Here is a 17,999-nt window from a genome sequence, read left to right as displayed (position 1 = left end):
TTTAGTGCCATTATATTGCCTGTAAGGTGACTGTTACTGTATATTGTCTGTGTTCCTTCTGGTCTATGTTGCTTTTAGGTTCTCTGTTTGCTTAGAGGACCCCTTTCAATATTTCTTGGAGGGCTGGTTTCATGTTTGCAAATTCCTTTAGTTTTTGCTTGTCCTGGAAACTTTTTATCTCTCCTTCTATTTTCAATGACAGCCTAGCTGGATACAGTATTCTTGGCTGCATATTTTTCTCATTTAGTGCTTTGAAGATATCATGTCAGTCCTTTCTGGCCTGCCAGGTGTCTGTGGATAGGTCTGTTGCCAATCTAATATTTGTAGCATTGTAGGTTACAGACCTCTTCTCCCGAGCTGCTTTCAGGATTTTCTCTTTGTCTCTGAGACTTGTAGTTTTACTATTAGATGTCGGGGTGTTGACCTATTTTTATTGATTTTGAGAGGGGTTCTCTGTGCCTCCTGGATTTTGAAACCTGTTTCCTTCCTCAAATTAACGAAGTTCTCTGCTATAATTTGCTCCAATATACCTTCTGCCCCTCTCTCTCTTTCTTCTTCTTCTGGGATTCCAATTATTCTAATATTGTTTCATCTTATGGTATCACTTACCTCTCGAATTCTGCCCTCATGATCCAGTAGTCATTTATCTCTTTTTCTCAGTCTCTTTATTTTCCATCATCTGGTCTTCTATATCACTAATTCTCTCTTCTGCCTCATTTATCCTAGCAGTTAGAGCCTCCAATTTTGATTGCACCTCATTAATAGCCTTTTTGATTTTACTTGGTTAGATTTTAGTTCTTTTATTTCTCCGGAGAGGGTTTATCTAATATCGTCCATGCTTTTTTTAAGCCCAGCTAGTATCTTTATAATCATCATTCTGAACTCTAGTTCCAACATCTTACTGTCTGTATTGATTAGGTCCCTGGCAGTCAGTACTGCCTCTTGTTCCTTTTTTTGAGGTGAGTTTTTCCATCTTGTCATTTTGTCCAGAGGAGAATAGATGGAATGAGAGAACAAAATGCTAACAGGGTAACAATGACCCCAGAAAAATATACACTAAACAAATCCAAAGAGACCTGACACCAGGGGAAAAGAAAGGGAAAGAAAAAAAAAGAAAGAAAAAGAAAAAGGTTAAAAAAAAAAAGAATATGATCAAATATGATCAGGCTGGTGAATAGATCAGTGCCACACACTAGATTTTGGGCGTATTTTGGCCTGTTAGAACAAACTGCCTCCCAAAATTTTAAAGAAAGAAAAGCTTATATATGTACAAAATAAGGGTAAATACGATGAAGGGATGGAACATGACTGTAAAGATTAAAATTATAAAAGATTTTATAAAAGGAATTAGTAAGATAAGAAGTTGGTTGAAAAAAGAAAGAAGAGAAATTTTAAAAAGGGGGGGGGAGAGAATGTGATCAAGCAGGAGACTAGAACAAAGCCATACACTAGAGATTTAGGGTATATTTTGATCTCTTAGAAGAAGCTGTATCCCAAAATTTTAAAGAGAGAACAACTTATATATATATACCAAAAGTTAAAAGTTAACTACTATGAAGGGATAGAATATGACGCTAAAAATGAAAAATAAAAAAGATTTTTAAAAAGGGATTGATAAGATGTTGGTTAAAAAAGGAAAAGGAGAAATTCAAAGAAAAGAAAAATAACAAAAGCTCCGATACCTGGAAGCTCTGCCGCACTCAGGCACCCCCGGTCTTTCTGTGACCCCGAGGGTCCTGAGACCGCACTGTCCCGCGAGGGTTCCACCCCCCACTTAGCCACTGGAGCGACGTCCCTCAGCGAAGCCGACTTCTAAAAGCTCCGATTTTGTGCTCCGCGGCTCTATCACTTGCCAGAAGCGGCCACGGAGGCCCCCTCCCCCGCCGTCTATCCTCCCGAATATCGCCTGGGATTCACTTCTCCGCACGTCCTACCTTCCAGAAAGTGGTCGCTTTTCTGTTCAGAGAGTTGTTGCTATTCTTTTCTTCAGTCTCCTGCTGAGTTCGTAGGTGTTCAGAATGGTTTGATCCCTATCCAGCTGAATTCCTGGGACCAGACGAAATTTAGGTCTCCTACTCCTCCGCCATCTTGCTCCTCCCTTGAGATTCATCCTTAATAGTGTATGAGTCACAGCTTGTTTTTCCTCTCACTATTAATGAACATTTACATTGGTCAAAGTTTGGGGCTATTGCGAATAAAGTTTTGGGTTTTTTTTTTTAAGATTTATTTATTTATTTTAGAGAAAGAAAGAGCATGAGTGGGGGAAGGGGCAGAGGGAGACAGAGAGTGAGAATCTTCAACAGATTCCTAGCCGAGGGCAGAGCCTGTCACAGGACTCAATCCCATGACCCTTAGTTCTTGACCCAGGCTGAAACCAAAGAGTCAGATGCCTAACAAGCCAGCAAGATGCCCCATGAATAAAGTTTTTATTAATGTTCTTAAATCCACCTTTTCGTTTCTCTTAGATAAATACCTAGGAGTGGAATTACTGGGTCATTAAGTTGATGTACATTTAACTTCATAAGAAAACAGCAAAGGTTTTCCAAAGCTATTCCAGCATTTTATGCTCCCATCAACAATGTAAGAGTTGTTCCATAGTCTTACCAGTATTCAGTATTACCAGTCTTTGGAAATTTTGGCCATTCTAGTGGGGTGAATGACGTCTCACTGTAGTTTTAACTTGCATTTCCCTGATAACTAATGATATGGAGCAACTTTTCATGTGCCTCTTGGCCATTTGTATATCTTCTATGGTAAAGTAACTTTGATTTGTTTGATCTTTTAAAAAAATTTTATGATTTAAGTATAGTTGATGCCCTTTTTATAGAGTTTTTTTATTAATTTGTAGGAGTTTGGTAGCGTGTGTGTGTGTGTATAACTATATACATAGTTTTTGTTTTTCTGTATACAAGTCCTTTGTCTGATACATGTATTGTGACTATTTTAACCCAAACTATGATTTGCCTTTCACTTTCTTAATGGTATCTTTTGATGATCAGAAATTTTGAATTTTTTTATTTTATTATGTTATGTTAATCACCATACATTACATCATTAGCTTTTGATGAGAAATTTTGAATTTTGAAAAGATCAAATTTATCATATTTTTTCCTTTAATATTTAGTGCTCTGTATGAAATACGTGCCTGCCTCTAAAATGCAAAACTGGTCTACTATGATTTCTTCTAGAATTTCACTTTTATATTTAGAACTATAATTCATCTTGAATTAATTTGTGTATCTAATGTTAAGCAGAGTTGAACTTTATTTTTTCTCCATGTCTATTCAGGTGCTCCACTATTATTTGTTGAAGCCTCCCTCCTTTCTTTGAATTAACATCTTTGTCAAAAACATAGGACTATATATTCACGGATCTCTTTCTGGTTTTCTGGTCCCTACGTCATATTCCATTAATCTGGAAAAACCTTTCACCAAAACCTCACTTCTTTATTACTGTAGATTAATAGTAAATTCTGAAACCAGATATTGTGATTCTTTTGAGTTTACTTTTCTTTTGCAAAACTGTTTTGGCTAATCTAATACAACACATTTTGGGATTATTCATTTATTTCTAAAAAAGAAAAACCTGTTGGAATTCTAATTGTGTTAAATCTAGACATCAATTTGGGGAGAACTGACTCTCAAAAATATTGTCTGATAATCTATGAATATGATATATCTCTTCATTTATTTAAGTCTTTATTTTATCTCAGCAATGTTTTATAGCTTTTAGTACAGAGGTCTTGCATATCTGTTGACACAATTATCCCTAAGTATTTAATATTTTATAATCTTATTGTATACAGAATTTTTAAGTTTCATTTTTCAATTATTTGCTGCTAGTATATAAAAATATAATTGATTCTTGTATACTAACCATGTATCTTGAGAATTTTCTTAATTAATTTATTAGTTCTAGTAGTTGTAGATTCTTTGAAATTTTATACTTAATCATGTCATGAGCAAATAGAGACAATTTTTACTTCTTCCTTACCAATCTTTATGCCCTTTATATTATTTATTTCCTTTATTATATTATTTATTACCTTATTTCATTGGCTGAGATCTTTAGGACAATATTGATTAGTAGTAATGTGAATATACAGACTTGCCTTATTACTAATCTTAGGGAGGAAACATTCAGTATTTTTGTCATTAAGTACAATGTTAGCTATAGATCTGCTTTATGAGATTAAGAAAGGCTGTTTTTATTCCTAGTGTAATAAGAATTTTTATTATCAATGAGGGTTGAATTTTATCAGGAGCTTTCTCTATATTTATTGAGATGATTGTATAATTTCTTTCCTCCATTTTGTTAACATAAGGATGTACACTGAAAATTTTTAAATGTTAAATCAATCTTATATTCCTGGGATAAGCCCTCACTTACTCATGATGTATTATTATTTTATAGGTTGCTCTATTTGACATCCTAATATATTGCTAAGAAATTTTGCATCTATGGTCATGAAGAACACTAACCTTTCTATATATTTGTAATACCTTTTTCAAATTTGGTATCAGGGTTATTCTGACATAACACAAGTTGGGAATGGGAAATGTTTCCTCCATCTTAATTTTATTCAAGACTTGGTATAAAATTGGTATTATCTTTCCCTAAATATTTGATAGCATTAATCAGAAGTCTTATGGGACTGAAATTTCCTATTCAGGGAGGTTTTCCAAATTATTATAATTACAATTTATTTAATAGACATATTATTAAGTTTTTTTTAATGGCTATCCATCCTAGTCCTTTATTTAAATTCAATTAGCCAAGGCATAGTACATCATTAGTTTTTGATATGGTGTTCAATGATTCATTAGTTCAGTATAATTTCTTCTTGTGTCTGTTTTGATAAGTTGCATTTTTCAAAGAATTTGCCTGCTTTATTTAAGTTTTTTAATGTATTGCTATAAATTTGATCATGATATTCCTTTATTATCATTTTAATGTCTATAGCATTGACCTCATTCCAAGTCCATCACAAGTTTGATAACTTTTGTTCTCTTTTTAATTCATCTAGTTAGAGATTTATCAATTTATTGATATTTCCAAGAAATAAGGCTTCTTGTTTCATTTGATTTTCTCTACTTGTATTTTTTTATTCATTATTTCTTATTATTTATTATTTCCTTCTTTCTACTTTTGTAGGTTTAATCTCACGAAGAAACCTGATTTAGCTTCTTCAGGCAGAGAATTAGATCACTGATATTAAATCTTTTTTTTTCTGCTCTAACACAAATATTTAAAGTTTTAAGCCTTCTGCTAAACATGTTTTTGCCATATCTCACAAATTTCAATATATTGCATTCCCTTCCAGCTTTATTGATATAACTGACATACAACATTTGTAATATTAAGGTGTACAATGTGATGATTTGATACACATACATATTGCAAAATGTTTACTGCAGTAAAGTTTGTTAACACATCTTTTGTCTCACATAATTACCATTTTGTTGCTGTTCCTGGTTACAGTGCAAATATTCAATCTTTACTGTCATAGAAACTTTCAAGTATACTATATAGCATTGTTAACTATAGTCACCATGTTGTACATTAGATCCCCAGAACTTATCTTATAACTGAGAGTCTGTAGCGTTTGACCAACACCTTCCCAATTCCCCTCTCCCCAACCCAGCCCCTGGGAACCACCATTGCCCTCTGTTTCTATGAGTCCAATTATTATAGATCTTAAAAAGAAGTGAAATGATATAGTATTTGTCTTCGTCAGACTCATTTTACTTGTATAATGCCGTCAAGATCCATCCATTTTGTCACAAATTGCAAAGTTTCATTTTTTTATGGCTGAAAAATAAGTATCACATTTTCTTTGTCCATTTATCCATTGATAGACACTTAGGATGTTTCCATGTCTTGGTTAGTATAAATAATGCTACAATAAACATGGGAGTGTAAATATCTCTTCTGTATCCTGTTTTCATTTTCTTTAGACATATACCCAGAAGTGGGATTGCTGGACCATACGATAGTTCTACTTTTAACTTTGTGAGGAGCCCCCATACTGTTTTCCATAGTGGCTGTACCAATTTACACTGCCACTAATAGAGCACAAAGGTTCCACATCTTCACCAGTATTTGTTAGCTCTTGTCTTTTTTTTTAATTTAATTTTATTATGTTATGTTAATCACCATACATTATATCATTAGTTTTTGATGTAGTGTTCCATGATTCATTCTTTGTGTATAACACCCAGTGCTCCACGCAGAACGTGCCCTCTTTAATACCCATCACCAGGCTAACCCATCCTTCCACCCCCCTCCCCTCTAGAAGCCTCAGTTTGTTTCTCAGAGTCCACAGTCTCTCATGGTTTGTCTCCCCCTCCGATTCCCCCCCTTTATTCTTCCCTTCCTACTACCTTCTTTTTTTTTAACATATAATGTATTATTTGTTTCAGAGGTACAGGTCTGTGATTCATCAGTCTTACACAGTTCACAGTGCTCACCATAGCACATACCCTCCCCAATGTCCATCACGCAGGCACCCCGTCCCTCCCACCCCCCACCACTTGTCTTTTTTATAGTAGCTATCCTAACAGGTGTGAAATGGTATTTCACTGTGGTTTTGATTTGTATTTCCTGATAATTAGTGATACTGAGAAAATTTTCATGTACTTATTAGCTATTTGTATGTATGAATAATGTCTATGCAAATTCTCCTGCCCATTTTTAATCAGGTTGTTTATTCTCTTGCTTTTGAGTTGTATGAGCTCCTTTTTTATATTTTGGATACTGGTCCCTTATCATACATATAGTTTACAAATATCTTCTCCCAGACTCAAGAGTTGAGACTTGTTCATGTTAATGGTTATAAAAGAAACAAATAGGGAAGTGATAAGATTACAGCAGTAATTTTATAAAGATTTGTCTAATATTGGTTTGAAGAGGAGGAGGAACAGGATTTAAACCCTTTGAACTTCAACTGCAACGAGAGATTTGGACTAGGATGGGGTAGTAGGAATGGAGAAGATGAAAAACTATGAGAGAGATCTGAAAATCATCAACTAGCATCTTGATAGGTGGTTGACAGAAAAGGAAGGATCAAGGAGTTTCCAGTGTGTGACTGTGTTGTAATATGATGTAATAGCTAACAAAAATAAAGAAGTTGAGAAGAGAAGTGGGGTTGAGTTTGAGGAAAATGGTACATGTGGTTTGGAACTTCCTGCAACTGGGTTGGTATAAGGTTAACTATTTGGAAAACACCAGCATATTTTTGGAAATGAGGAACTGAAATTCAGATTAGAAGACAGAACCAATAGACTTGTGGTCATCAAAAGAGAAGCTATCCTGAAAAATTTAAATCTTCAATTGGGTCATAAAGGTAGAGAAAAAAATCCTGGCAAGTTTGCAGGTGATAAAGTTATGGGAGGATCAAGCTGATAAGAGGTAGTGAGGATGGTTGGAATGGACCATATTTTTGTTTATTGTCTTCCTAGCACCTTCTTTCCTAGAAATAACTGCTCTTCATGCTCCAACTAAGATGTGTACCAGGATCTTGCCCCTGATCGTATTTGATTAATTCATTCCAAGTCCATCAAAATCTACCATTTGGACTTTCCTAACTTGATCCAAGAAAAATTTGTAAGACATGAAATCCAGCAGGTTCTCATGGCTAGTTTCCTCCATTTCCTCTCATGAGCAGAAATGAGCAGAAACAAGAGGTGAGTATGGCAAAACCTGGTTTTACTGGATTCCTAATGGACTTCTAGTCCAGCTACATCCTTGTCCTGCTTTGGTTTCACTGTAAAATTCCTTTTCACAATCTATGAGCCAATCCATACTACTTTTTCCTAAATTTGTTTGGATTGCAGTTCTTACACTTACAACCAAAAGATCTATGATACAATGAGTGGTACAAAATCTATAAATGGAACCAGTAAGTCCATGAGCAGACACAGAGAGAAGGTATAACCATTTCAGTTAGCTGTGGACCAGGAAGAAAAAGGCTTTATTTTTAGAATATCCCAGCTCAGGCTCAGTGGGAAATCTAAATAACAGAGGATTAACTTCAGTAATCTAAAAACAGATAAACAGTCACAGGAGATCCAGAGAGTGGGTTATTGTTAGCATCTCTTTCATAATACATTTTATTCTACTTCATGTATTTTGTTTACAAAACATATTTAACTTAACTTGTTTGTGATTAAGCTTAAATAAACTTTTAAAAATGTATTTAATGGTGCTACTCACTGAAACGTTGCCTGAGAAAGTGTTATGCTTTTAAAGGGGTGAGGGGGAGAGGAGATGATGGTATAGGAGTCAACTAAGCTCTCTGTACGAAGGAGGCCCTAAATATGCACAACTACAAGTACCTGGTGGAAATGCCCCAAATCTCTCTCATCCCAGATAATTTCTTCTCCTAATCATTCAGCAAATTTTCTGTGTATAGCTGAGGGGTATCGATGCCAAAAGCAGAGATAGGAAAACTGAAAAAGAACTAGTGATAATAAAGTGTGTGTACATCCCCATTTTGCTGAGGACTAGCATCTGCCAAGTGCAGACACAATTCAGGTTCTCTGGCGCCTTCCGGTTTGACCAGAAAGGCAGTGGAAAACTTCCTAAGTAAAAGCATGCACATGCATGCACATATCCCAAAGGAAGCATAAGAAACCTAACCACCCATCTGTAAACTAGGGATTTCCAGCATTCATCCCAAACATTTCCAACCTCAAATTGATTATTGAAATGATCAGTAGGATCCCTGGGGGAGGTGACATTTGAAAGCCTATGAAGCTTGCTTAAACACTCGATGGAACTGAGCAGTTGTTTATACAGAGTTTAGTTTGGTGTAAACCTGGGTTTTTCCACTGCACTATCTTGTATCTTTCATTTTCCACTTTGATCTTTGAGCAATGACTTTGAATATCAGGTAGAGATGCTTTTTCTGACCACTCTTTGTTTCTAGGATACAAACTTTCAGAGAGACAATTCATAGTGTAGTCAGGAAATAGTGTAGTCAGTGGTTAATTAAGCATGGGGGTTCTAGAGTCATAATGCCTGATTGTTTCAAATCTCAGCTACAACACTGACTAAATTTGAAACACCAAAATATCTATTAATAGATGAACGATGGATAAATCATGACATATGCATGCAATTGTATACTACACAACAGTAAAATTGTACATGGATGAATTCACAAACATACTGTCAAATGAGAAAAGTATGTTTTAGGACAATTCATATAGTATGATCCCATCTATGTAGGCCTTAAATACCTAGAAAATACCACAGCATATTCAGCATATTATATAGAGTTAAATAAGTGTGTAATAAAGTATGAAAAAATACACAAGAATTATAAACATCAAATTCAGAAGAGTGGTTACTGGGTGGTAGGAGAGAAGTGGACTGCTCTTGGTGAGTAGTAACAAAAGGAGTTTCAGTTATGTTTTGATGTTTCATTTCTGGGATTAGGAGATGAGCATTTATTATATTATTCTTTATTCCTTTTTGTACACCTGAAATATTACATGATACATTTTTTAAAAGATTGCATCAAAGACTCAGCCCTGTTTTGACATTACACACCATTGAAGCACTTTGGATACGTCTTTGCTAGGACATTCATGTGTAGATACACAATTGTATAAATTAGATTCACTCTTTCTACAAAAAGTCTGATTTTGGAAAACTTATGTAACACTAATATTCTAGCCTATTTTCTATGCCAAATTTTTCAGAAGTGAAATAGATGACATGGAGTAAATTTCTAAAGTTATAAAAACTACTTTCCAACATATGTTCTCTGATTTCAAAATTGTTTAGCAAACATTCTATTCATATTTTTAAAAATCCATACTTAAAAACAACTACTTTCCATTATGAAGCAGAATGCAATTAAATATTGCTTCTAGTTAAAATCTAGTTAAAATGCACAATATTAATCTAAAATTGTAGTCTGCAAAAGAAAAAGTATTAGGTGTTTAGTTCCAAATCAAAAACATTATAAAATTATGAAAATATAATCTAACAATTAAACATTTCTAATTTTCAATTTGTATTTTTTTCAGTTAAATATTGTCTCCAATATCATACATTTGTGTTTTTTTGTTTTGTTTTGCTATGGCATGCTTTTTTAAAAAAAATTTTATTATGTTATGTTAGTCACCATACATTACATCATTAGTTTTTGGTGTAGTGTTCCATGATTCATTGCTTGCGTATAACACCCAGTGCTCCATTCAATACGTGCCCTCCTTAATACCCATCACCAGGCTAATCCCTCCCCCCCCAACACCCTCCAGTTTGTTTCTCAGAGTCCATAGTCTCTCATGGTTCATCTCCCCCTTCGATTTCCCCCCCTTCATTTTTCCCTTCCTACTATCTTCTTTTTTTCTTTTTTTAACATATAATGTATTATTTGTTTCAGAGGTACAGGTCTGTGATTCAACAGTCTTACACAAATCACAGCACTCACCATAGCACATACCCTCCCCAATGTCCATCACCCAGCCACCCCATCCCTCCCACCCCGTACCACTCCAGCAACCCTCAGTTTGTTTCCTGAGATTAAGAATTCCTCTTGTGTTTTATGTTCAGTTTAGTACAAAAGCTTTTTTTTTTCAGTGCCACAGGTGAACATAGCTATTGCTTGGAATTATTATTTATATATTTGCTTTTATCAGCTGTGGTTATGAAACATCACATATAGAGAACAAACTGAGGGTTGATGGAGGGAACTGGGTGGGAGGATGGGCTAAATGGGTGATGGACATTAAGAAGGGCACTCGTTGGGATGAGCACTGGGTGTTATATGGAAGTGATGAATCACTGAATTCTACTCTTGAAACCAATACTACACTATGTATTAACTAACTTGAATTTAAATTTAAAAAAAGAAATCTAATACTCTAAACCACATTTAGACTTTTGAACATGTACAGTTAGAATGATGTTTGATAGCAGAATGACTTTGAAAATAAAATAAATTGCTTGTAGCAGCTTAAAAAATAAAATAATAAAATAAAATATCATAGATTCTTTCATTCTTCTCTAGCAAGTCCTCTGCCATCTTCAATATTCTGAACACCACAGTATTTCTAGCTATAATGTATTCATGAGTGTTTGATTCTGTTGAAGTCATATAAAGTCTCCTTCATTCCACAGATAATCTTTCAAAAATGCATTTTAAAAGATTCTATGGCCACTTTTTTAAAAATCATCACCTATTTTATTTGCATTCAGAAATTAATCCTATGGAAATTCTAGTTCTTTCTTTCAGTTAATTAAATTTTCATCAAATAACTTTTCTATATAGCAATTGTTCTGATTTGTTTTGTAATGGCATCTTAAATTTTACTTTTTGGTAAAGACATATTTTCAATTTTCAATACATAAAATATCATTTACTTTTCACAAAGAAATGCTCTCTCTCCCATTTTTCTGGAAGCATATGGCCTCATTCTGTTCTCCCTCTTTCAGTAGAGGCCTGACTTTAAACTTGTGCTCTACTCTAAGGAAGAAAAAAAAAAAAAAAACAGCTTTGCAAACTTGGCAATGGCTACCAACTGGATTTTTTCCACTGAGGTGTCACCGGAGACAGACCCGGTGAGTCCTGACTCCTGCTCTAACCTCCAGCCCACTGCTCCCTGTGGGAATGTGTTCTCAGCAGTGTTAGAACTTCTAGATACCTTGACATCTATTGAAAGCTCCCAAATTTCAAAATGTTTACTCAAATTTCTTAAAACACTGAACAGATCAAAGAAAATATAGCTGCATGCTAAATGCAATCTGTGGGCTGCCAGTCCACAACCTCTGATCCCAATCTGCGACCTCTCTCTAATGGGGTGTGACAGTGTTTTTCTGTTTGGGCACTTGGTCACAAGAGATGAGGAACTGGAGAATCACAAGAGAAGCTCTTAAGAAGGTGTTATTCAGGTCAAATTGCCCAGAATGTAATCACGGATTATTCTAGACTGGTGTCATTTTTCTCTTGACAGGCACAGAGCAAGGACATCGCTCTGAGGAATTCTCCTGAAGGTTGCTGAGTTTCCAGACTAAAGAGAAGGGTAGACTCTTGCCTCCCATTACACTTCCCATCAGTTAGGCCTGGACCCCAGCGACCACAGACAGGCTCTGTGTGCTCCCCATGTGGAGAGGGCAGGGGTTGGGCTCCAAGTTCAGAGATCTACCAGCCATATCCCACGAGCAAGTTTAAGTCAAACTCTGTCATGTATTTTACTTATTAGTTCCTGAGCACCTCCATCAAAACTCTAGATGTTGACTTATCTTCTGGGACTTAGAATTTCTGAACAAGAACCTGAAACAAACCTAGTATTTTACTTCCATCATAGATTTTTCTACCCAGAGGCCTCTAGAATATATTTTCTTTTTATTCTTTTTGAAACAAATCACCAGTTTATGTAGGTTTGGACCTTTTTCATTGATTTTGCCTAACCTTCAGCTTTTTTTACTTACACTTTCTCTTACAATTTCTTAGACTGTTGCAGCTCTTATATTTATTCGGTTTTGTGTTCTCTCCTCTGCAAAGTGCAGCGTATGTAGAACTTCTACTGGATCCAGCATTATATTCTCTTCCACCTCCAGTAACCTTTCTTTCTTTGGTTCTTTTTCTGTGGATTCTGAATTGACATTTCAGTGATATCTTTGAATATTCTCATTCTTTTTCTGCAGTATCTAATCTGCTGTTCAGAACCCTTCACTCCACCAACTGCCTCAAACATCAGCCACCACATCTTAAAGCATTTGCCCATTTCATGATATGAGGGCACATTCTTTTTATAGAATCAGTCAGTGTTTTCTAAAATCTCAGCGAAAACCTAAGAGATGTTTTCTAGCATCTCCTGTGTCTGCTAGTGACTTTATGTCACAAACACAGCCTGTCTCTCTTCATAGTGTTCATCTTATTTTGAGTGATTGCATTCTCACATACCCACTGATCTTTTTTCCTCTGTGTTAAATTTGGAAGTGGGAGGTTAGGGAGTCTCCCCCACATTCAAGGTCACAATGGGACCATTTAGATATTAAAAGGGTCAAATCTTAGAGGATTTGATGAGGAACATGGGGAGAGTTTTCCCCCCCCCCCGGTACTGTTTTGCCCAACCAGAGACAACCTGAGCAGAAAGTCTGACTACTGGGCATAGTGTTTCTTTGTCCTGATGCTACGGCAGCTGGCTACGGATGCAGTAATGTCCTCATTATCCAGGTGGATGACTGTCCTCTGCAGCATGACTTCTCATTTATTCAGTGAGTCACTGCATAAAGTGGAAGCCAACTGTGAGTGTTTCCATGCTGCTTCTGGTAGGCTCCAGGACCTGACACCCTTCCCACAGGCTCTAAATCTTCCCCTCTCCAGGCTCCACAGTCACCCCTCACCTCCAGCTTCTGACTCTTCATGTTAGGGTATACATAACACAGTTCCAGTAAAGTGTTCTTCTAGTTGCTCCCAAAGTAGGTTTATTCCATGCATTCTATGAATTCTGGGTTGTTGCCATTGTCTGAGTGGCAATGTACTTTAAAATAACACAGTATTAGCATCATATGTATGAACATAAATTAACTCTATATAAACTAGGAGGTGGTTAGTTATCATGTGAAGTACTATAGTCCCAATCCATACTTCAGGGTGGTTGTTTAAGTGAGATATGAAATTTTCTAATCAGAAATCAGCACCTTCAGAGATGGTCTAGCTCTTAAGTTATCATTATTGAAAACTACTTAATTCACACAAAGAATATTACAGAAATTTTTAATTGATTGGAAGTTATTCTGTAGGCCCTACCACACTCTCATGAGTAAATGATAAAAATCCAACAAGCCTAGAAGCCTAATGCCATAGTGCAGTGTTGCAAACACTGTGGATTTGCCTTCACGACTTCATAGAGTCTAGCAGGGGAAGCAAACAAGTGCATTATCATGCATTTCCTTTAGCCCTCAGAGAAAAAGTACATGATATCATGAGTCCACGGATAAAGGGCACCTAAACCCAATTGGAGTAAAGAAGGAGAATCAGGAAAATTTTCCTGAAAGAAGTGACATTTAACCTGAGACTCAAAGAATGAGTCAAAATTATCTGGTTAAAGAGCGTATATAAGAATATATATATATGTGCTTGGGAGAGGGGAGGTGGTTCGATTACTGCTTTGCACAAATTATGTGCTCAATAAGTATATGTCAGGTGAATATATGAAGACTTGGATCCAAGGAGTGTATAAAGAACTAGAAGTTTAACGTTGCTAGCACACAGTGCATGGGTAGATGTGGTACCCTGAGATGTACAGAAAAACCAGAACATATATCCTAAGTGCCTAGAAGAGTATCTGGCATATGGCAAGCACTCAGCAACATTTGCTGAAAGAATGAACATGTAAAGACTCATAGACCACATTGAGGAACCCAAAACTTATTCTAATAGCAATGGAAAGTTACTCAAATATTTCACTAGGGGAATGATACAATCAAGTCTGCATTTTAGAAGGATCATTCTGATGCAGAGTGAACTGCTGAAGCAAGATTATGGCAAGAGGTTTCTTTGGAAATTGTTGAGAAGATGGAGGATAGAGCCAGTGAGAGAGCAAGAGGTAGCCGTTAGAAAGGAGAAAAGAACACAGGTTTGACAGCCTTGAGGAGACAGAATCATCATGGCGTGGAGTCTGAGTGGAAGAGAAGGGAAGGGAAGGGAAAGGAAAGGGGAAGGGGAGGGGAAGGGGAGGGAAGGGAAGAGAAGGAGAAGACCCACATTTTATGATTCGGGCAACTGAAGAGATGGTTTTCATGTTCCGAGAGAGAGAACATAAGAGGATGAACCCCTTTAGCAGAGGGTAGTGATTAATTCATTTAGGGACATGTTGACTCCAGGTTGTCTGTGGAGTATCTCAGTGAAAAATGAAACAGTCAGAAAATATACAGACCTGAAACTCAGAGTAAAGATTTAAGAATCACCTTCATGAGCACGGTTATTGAAACCATGAGACTCAGAAGAGAAGAGGGATAAGAATACAATTTGAGGAATAGGCAGAGAAGAAAGTAAAAGGAGAGGCTCAAGAGAAAGATGGGAAACCAGAAGAATGTAGACTCGTGGAGGCCAAGAAAAAGTATACAACATAAGATGATACGGGCCCTTGTTCAAGATCAGTAAATATGAAGACCAAACTGTATGCGTTTAACTACTGAGTAGGAGTCATTATCTCGTGATGTAGTCATGGTGGGATTTGGATTGGAGTGGGCTGAGGAGAAAGTGGGAGGGGAGGGAGAGAAGGCAGTAAAAACTGACAATCCTTTCAAGAATTGTGACTGTAAAGATAAGAGGAAACATCAGGTCTCTTTCAATTTCCAAGTTTTCTCTAAACTACTTGAAAGAATTCCTGCAATATATAGTGAAGGAAATACATACATTTAAATGTATGTGTGCCTAAAAATAAAGCTCAAGAGACAGTATTTGTCTTTCTCTGTGTGAAGTATAAAATACAGTCATTTTGGCAAATAGTCATGTTGATACCACTCCAAAACACCAAGCAATGACTCATAGGAGGCCCTTCTTCTAGATTTCCTTCCCAGACTGGACCTTATGATACCGATGGTTGCTTATCAATCCAAAGAGGGCAGTCATAGTTCCTACGTCACTCGTATTTTTGCTGCTATTGTCACCACAGGGTGCAGATTCTGAAAACAGGCAGTCCATCTCTTTGGTGCCATACTTTGCCAGCTTTAATAGTTGATCCTGGAAGCTGAGGGAAAGTAAACTCCATGGCCCCTATTTTTGCTCTTCCTTGGAAGAGTTCTTAACTACCCATTTCAATTCTCTCTCTCTCTCTCTCTCTCTCTCTCTCTCTCTCTCACCCACCCACCCACCCACACACTGTTTTCCCCACAACAAACCCACAGTACACCCAGAAGCCTGTTTAGCTATATACTGTGTCCAAATTTCTCCCAAGAACAGGTATGGGCATGGTTTTCTATCTCCCCGAACTCTTTGGTAATTACAGTTTATAGATTCCATTGTCTTAGTAAGACAATTGTTATATTGCATAATACACATGCTAAAGATCGCATTTTCATCTTAATATCATGTGAAGATTACCAAAGTCAAATCTCAGTTTTTCCCTTTTTTTTTCATTTTTTTATTGTGGTAAAATACACATAAAATTTTCCATTTTGACCATTTGTAAGTATAAAATCTATATTTTAACATGGAAGGATATTTATATAGTGCTAGCTTAATCTATAGTATATAGATTACAAAACAATGTATACAGTATGATCCCATTTTTCTAAATGAACCAGTATCTATCACCTAGCTAGCTAGCTATCATCTATCGGTCTATCATCTATCTTTTCACTACCTAGTCATCTAGAAAGAACATACACCCAGGGATGTTAACAGTGACTAGAACTAAATATTCTTTAAAAAAAAAAATGTCCCCTTGTATTAGAAACCCTCTGGCAGGAAGCTTCCTCTTGCAAAGGCTATAAACTCCCTTCCCCTCCTTGCCCTACCCACTCCCACTGCCAAGAACACTGAACAGGAAGAAGTGTTTGCTCAGGGATGCTGCCAAGATAGAAAGACCATGTAAAGAAGGAATGACAGTGCTTGAGCAGAAGGAGCATATTCTCTGAAGGTTCCTCTGCCCACCACACCAAGCATAAGGCCACCAGGAAGATCCCCACCTGCAAACTAGGCCAGCCTTCCCAAGAGAGAGCAGGTGAGTCTGTCTGTCTGTCCTCCCTGCACAGATTATTGGCCCTTCCCCAATTCCAAGAGCTTTGGGGACACCTGTCTTGTCTGTAAGAGTCCTGGCACAGTCTTTTGGAGAGTGAGACTTTTGACAGCTGAAATCATTATGGCCAAGACCACAGAGAAGGTCCTAGAGAGCAGGGTCATTTCAAAGCTAAGGGTTCTTAAAGTCCAGGAGAGGATTTATTTCATTAGACAGAGTTTAGGAGGTGACTGATAGGGCTAAAGTCTAGAGCTAAGGTATGGGTGAAGGAAAGGCACCATGCCAAGTTCAAAGGCTCCCAATCAGTACAAAATTCTATGTGTCTTCTGGGCATGGGTTGGACCTTATTCTTGTAGCTAGCTGTTAATGGCACACCTGCCTTTCAAGCCCCCCAAGGGTGCTCTGAGAAAGAAGCATGCGTCCTGCTAGAAAGAAGACTTGCTCCCAGATCTTTAAAGTGATACTCTCTCTCTCTCTCTCTCTCTCTCTCTCTCTCTCAAAACACGTATCTAATTCCCACAGGCCTCCTCATCACCTTCATCATGAACTGGCACATGATAATCTCTGTGCTTGTCATAGTGGTGCTTAAAATTGTTGGAATGACCTTATTTCTGCTTTATTGTGAGTATTTGAGCAACCTCTTATCCCAACCCCATACTGTCTCGTTCTTTGACTTTCCTCTCAGAATGCAAAGTTGAATATAAAGGCTACACGCCTAAGTCTTCCCACCTGAGGGCAATGACCCAGTGTGGGGGAACTGACAATGCTCTTCTCACTCCCCAGCGGGTCCCTTGGACTGCCTTGGAGATATAGAACTGACTAGTGTCTGACAGAATACCAAACAAAGCTTTTGCCGCTACAGTGTTAGTTGGGCAATCTGAGGTGAAATACTTATCAGTGCTTGTTATTGTTCCTCAAACTTGAAAATCAGTGCCAGTTCAACCCAATGATGAGGCTGAGAGCTGCATGATGAGGTAATGGGATTTTACTGGGGGACAAATTTCCCTCTATGTCCATAGAAACTTTTATCCAGACACTTAGGAGAAGGCTTGTATCAAAGGGTTTCGCTGTAGCTGTGAAAATCTTCCCCAGCCCCAGAAACCAGTAGGGAACATAAGTGAGGAAGGAAATGTGAGTAAAAGACAACAATTGGGTAGAGAGGTGTCTTTCCTTTCACCCAGCTGAAGGCACAATTCCTATCATGTAAGAGAGCAGGAAGAAAATATGAATACGAATAAGTAAATACATTCACAAAAAAACACATACACAACCTCGTTGACCTGAGTCAGAGAGCTC

The 17,999-nt window shown here is 37.0% G+C and overlaps 1 protein-coding gene across 1 annotated transcript in view; it reads left to right on the top strand.

Annotated features, from left to right (window-relative positions):
• Positions 1-16,499: 16,499 nt before the first annotated feature.
• Positions 16,500-17,999, top strand: part of CLEC5A (C-type lectin domain containing 5A) — a 10,935-nt gene continuing 9,435 nt past the window's right edge. The window contains exons 1-2 of the mRNA XM_073899306.1: positions 16,500-16,688; positions 17,210-17,324. Coding sequence (XP_073755407.1) covers positions 17,246-17,324 — 79 coding nt within the window. The 5' untranslated portion in view covers positions 16,500-16,688; positions 17,210-17,245. The remainder of the gene's footprint in view (positions 16,689-17,209; positions 17,325-17,999) is intronic.

Source organism: Callorhinus ursinus, unplaced genomic scaffold (genome assembly GCF_003265705.2).
Source record: "Callorhinus ursinus isolate GAN/ISIS: 27379988/994484 unplaced genomic scaffold, GSC_fseal_2.0 scaffold12, whole genome shotgun sequence".
Lineage (NCBI taxonomy): Eukaryota > Metazoa > Chordata > Mammalia > Carnivora > Otariidae > Callorhinus > Callorhinus ursinus.
The sequence above is the reverse complement of the archived record's forward strand: the minus strand, read 5'-3'. Positions and strand labels throughout refer to the sequence as shown.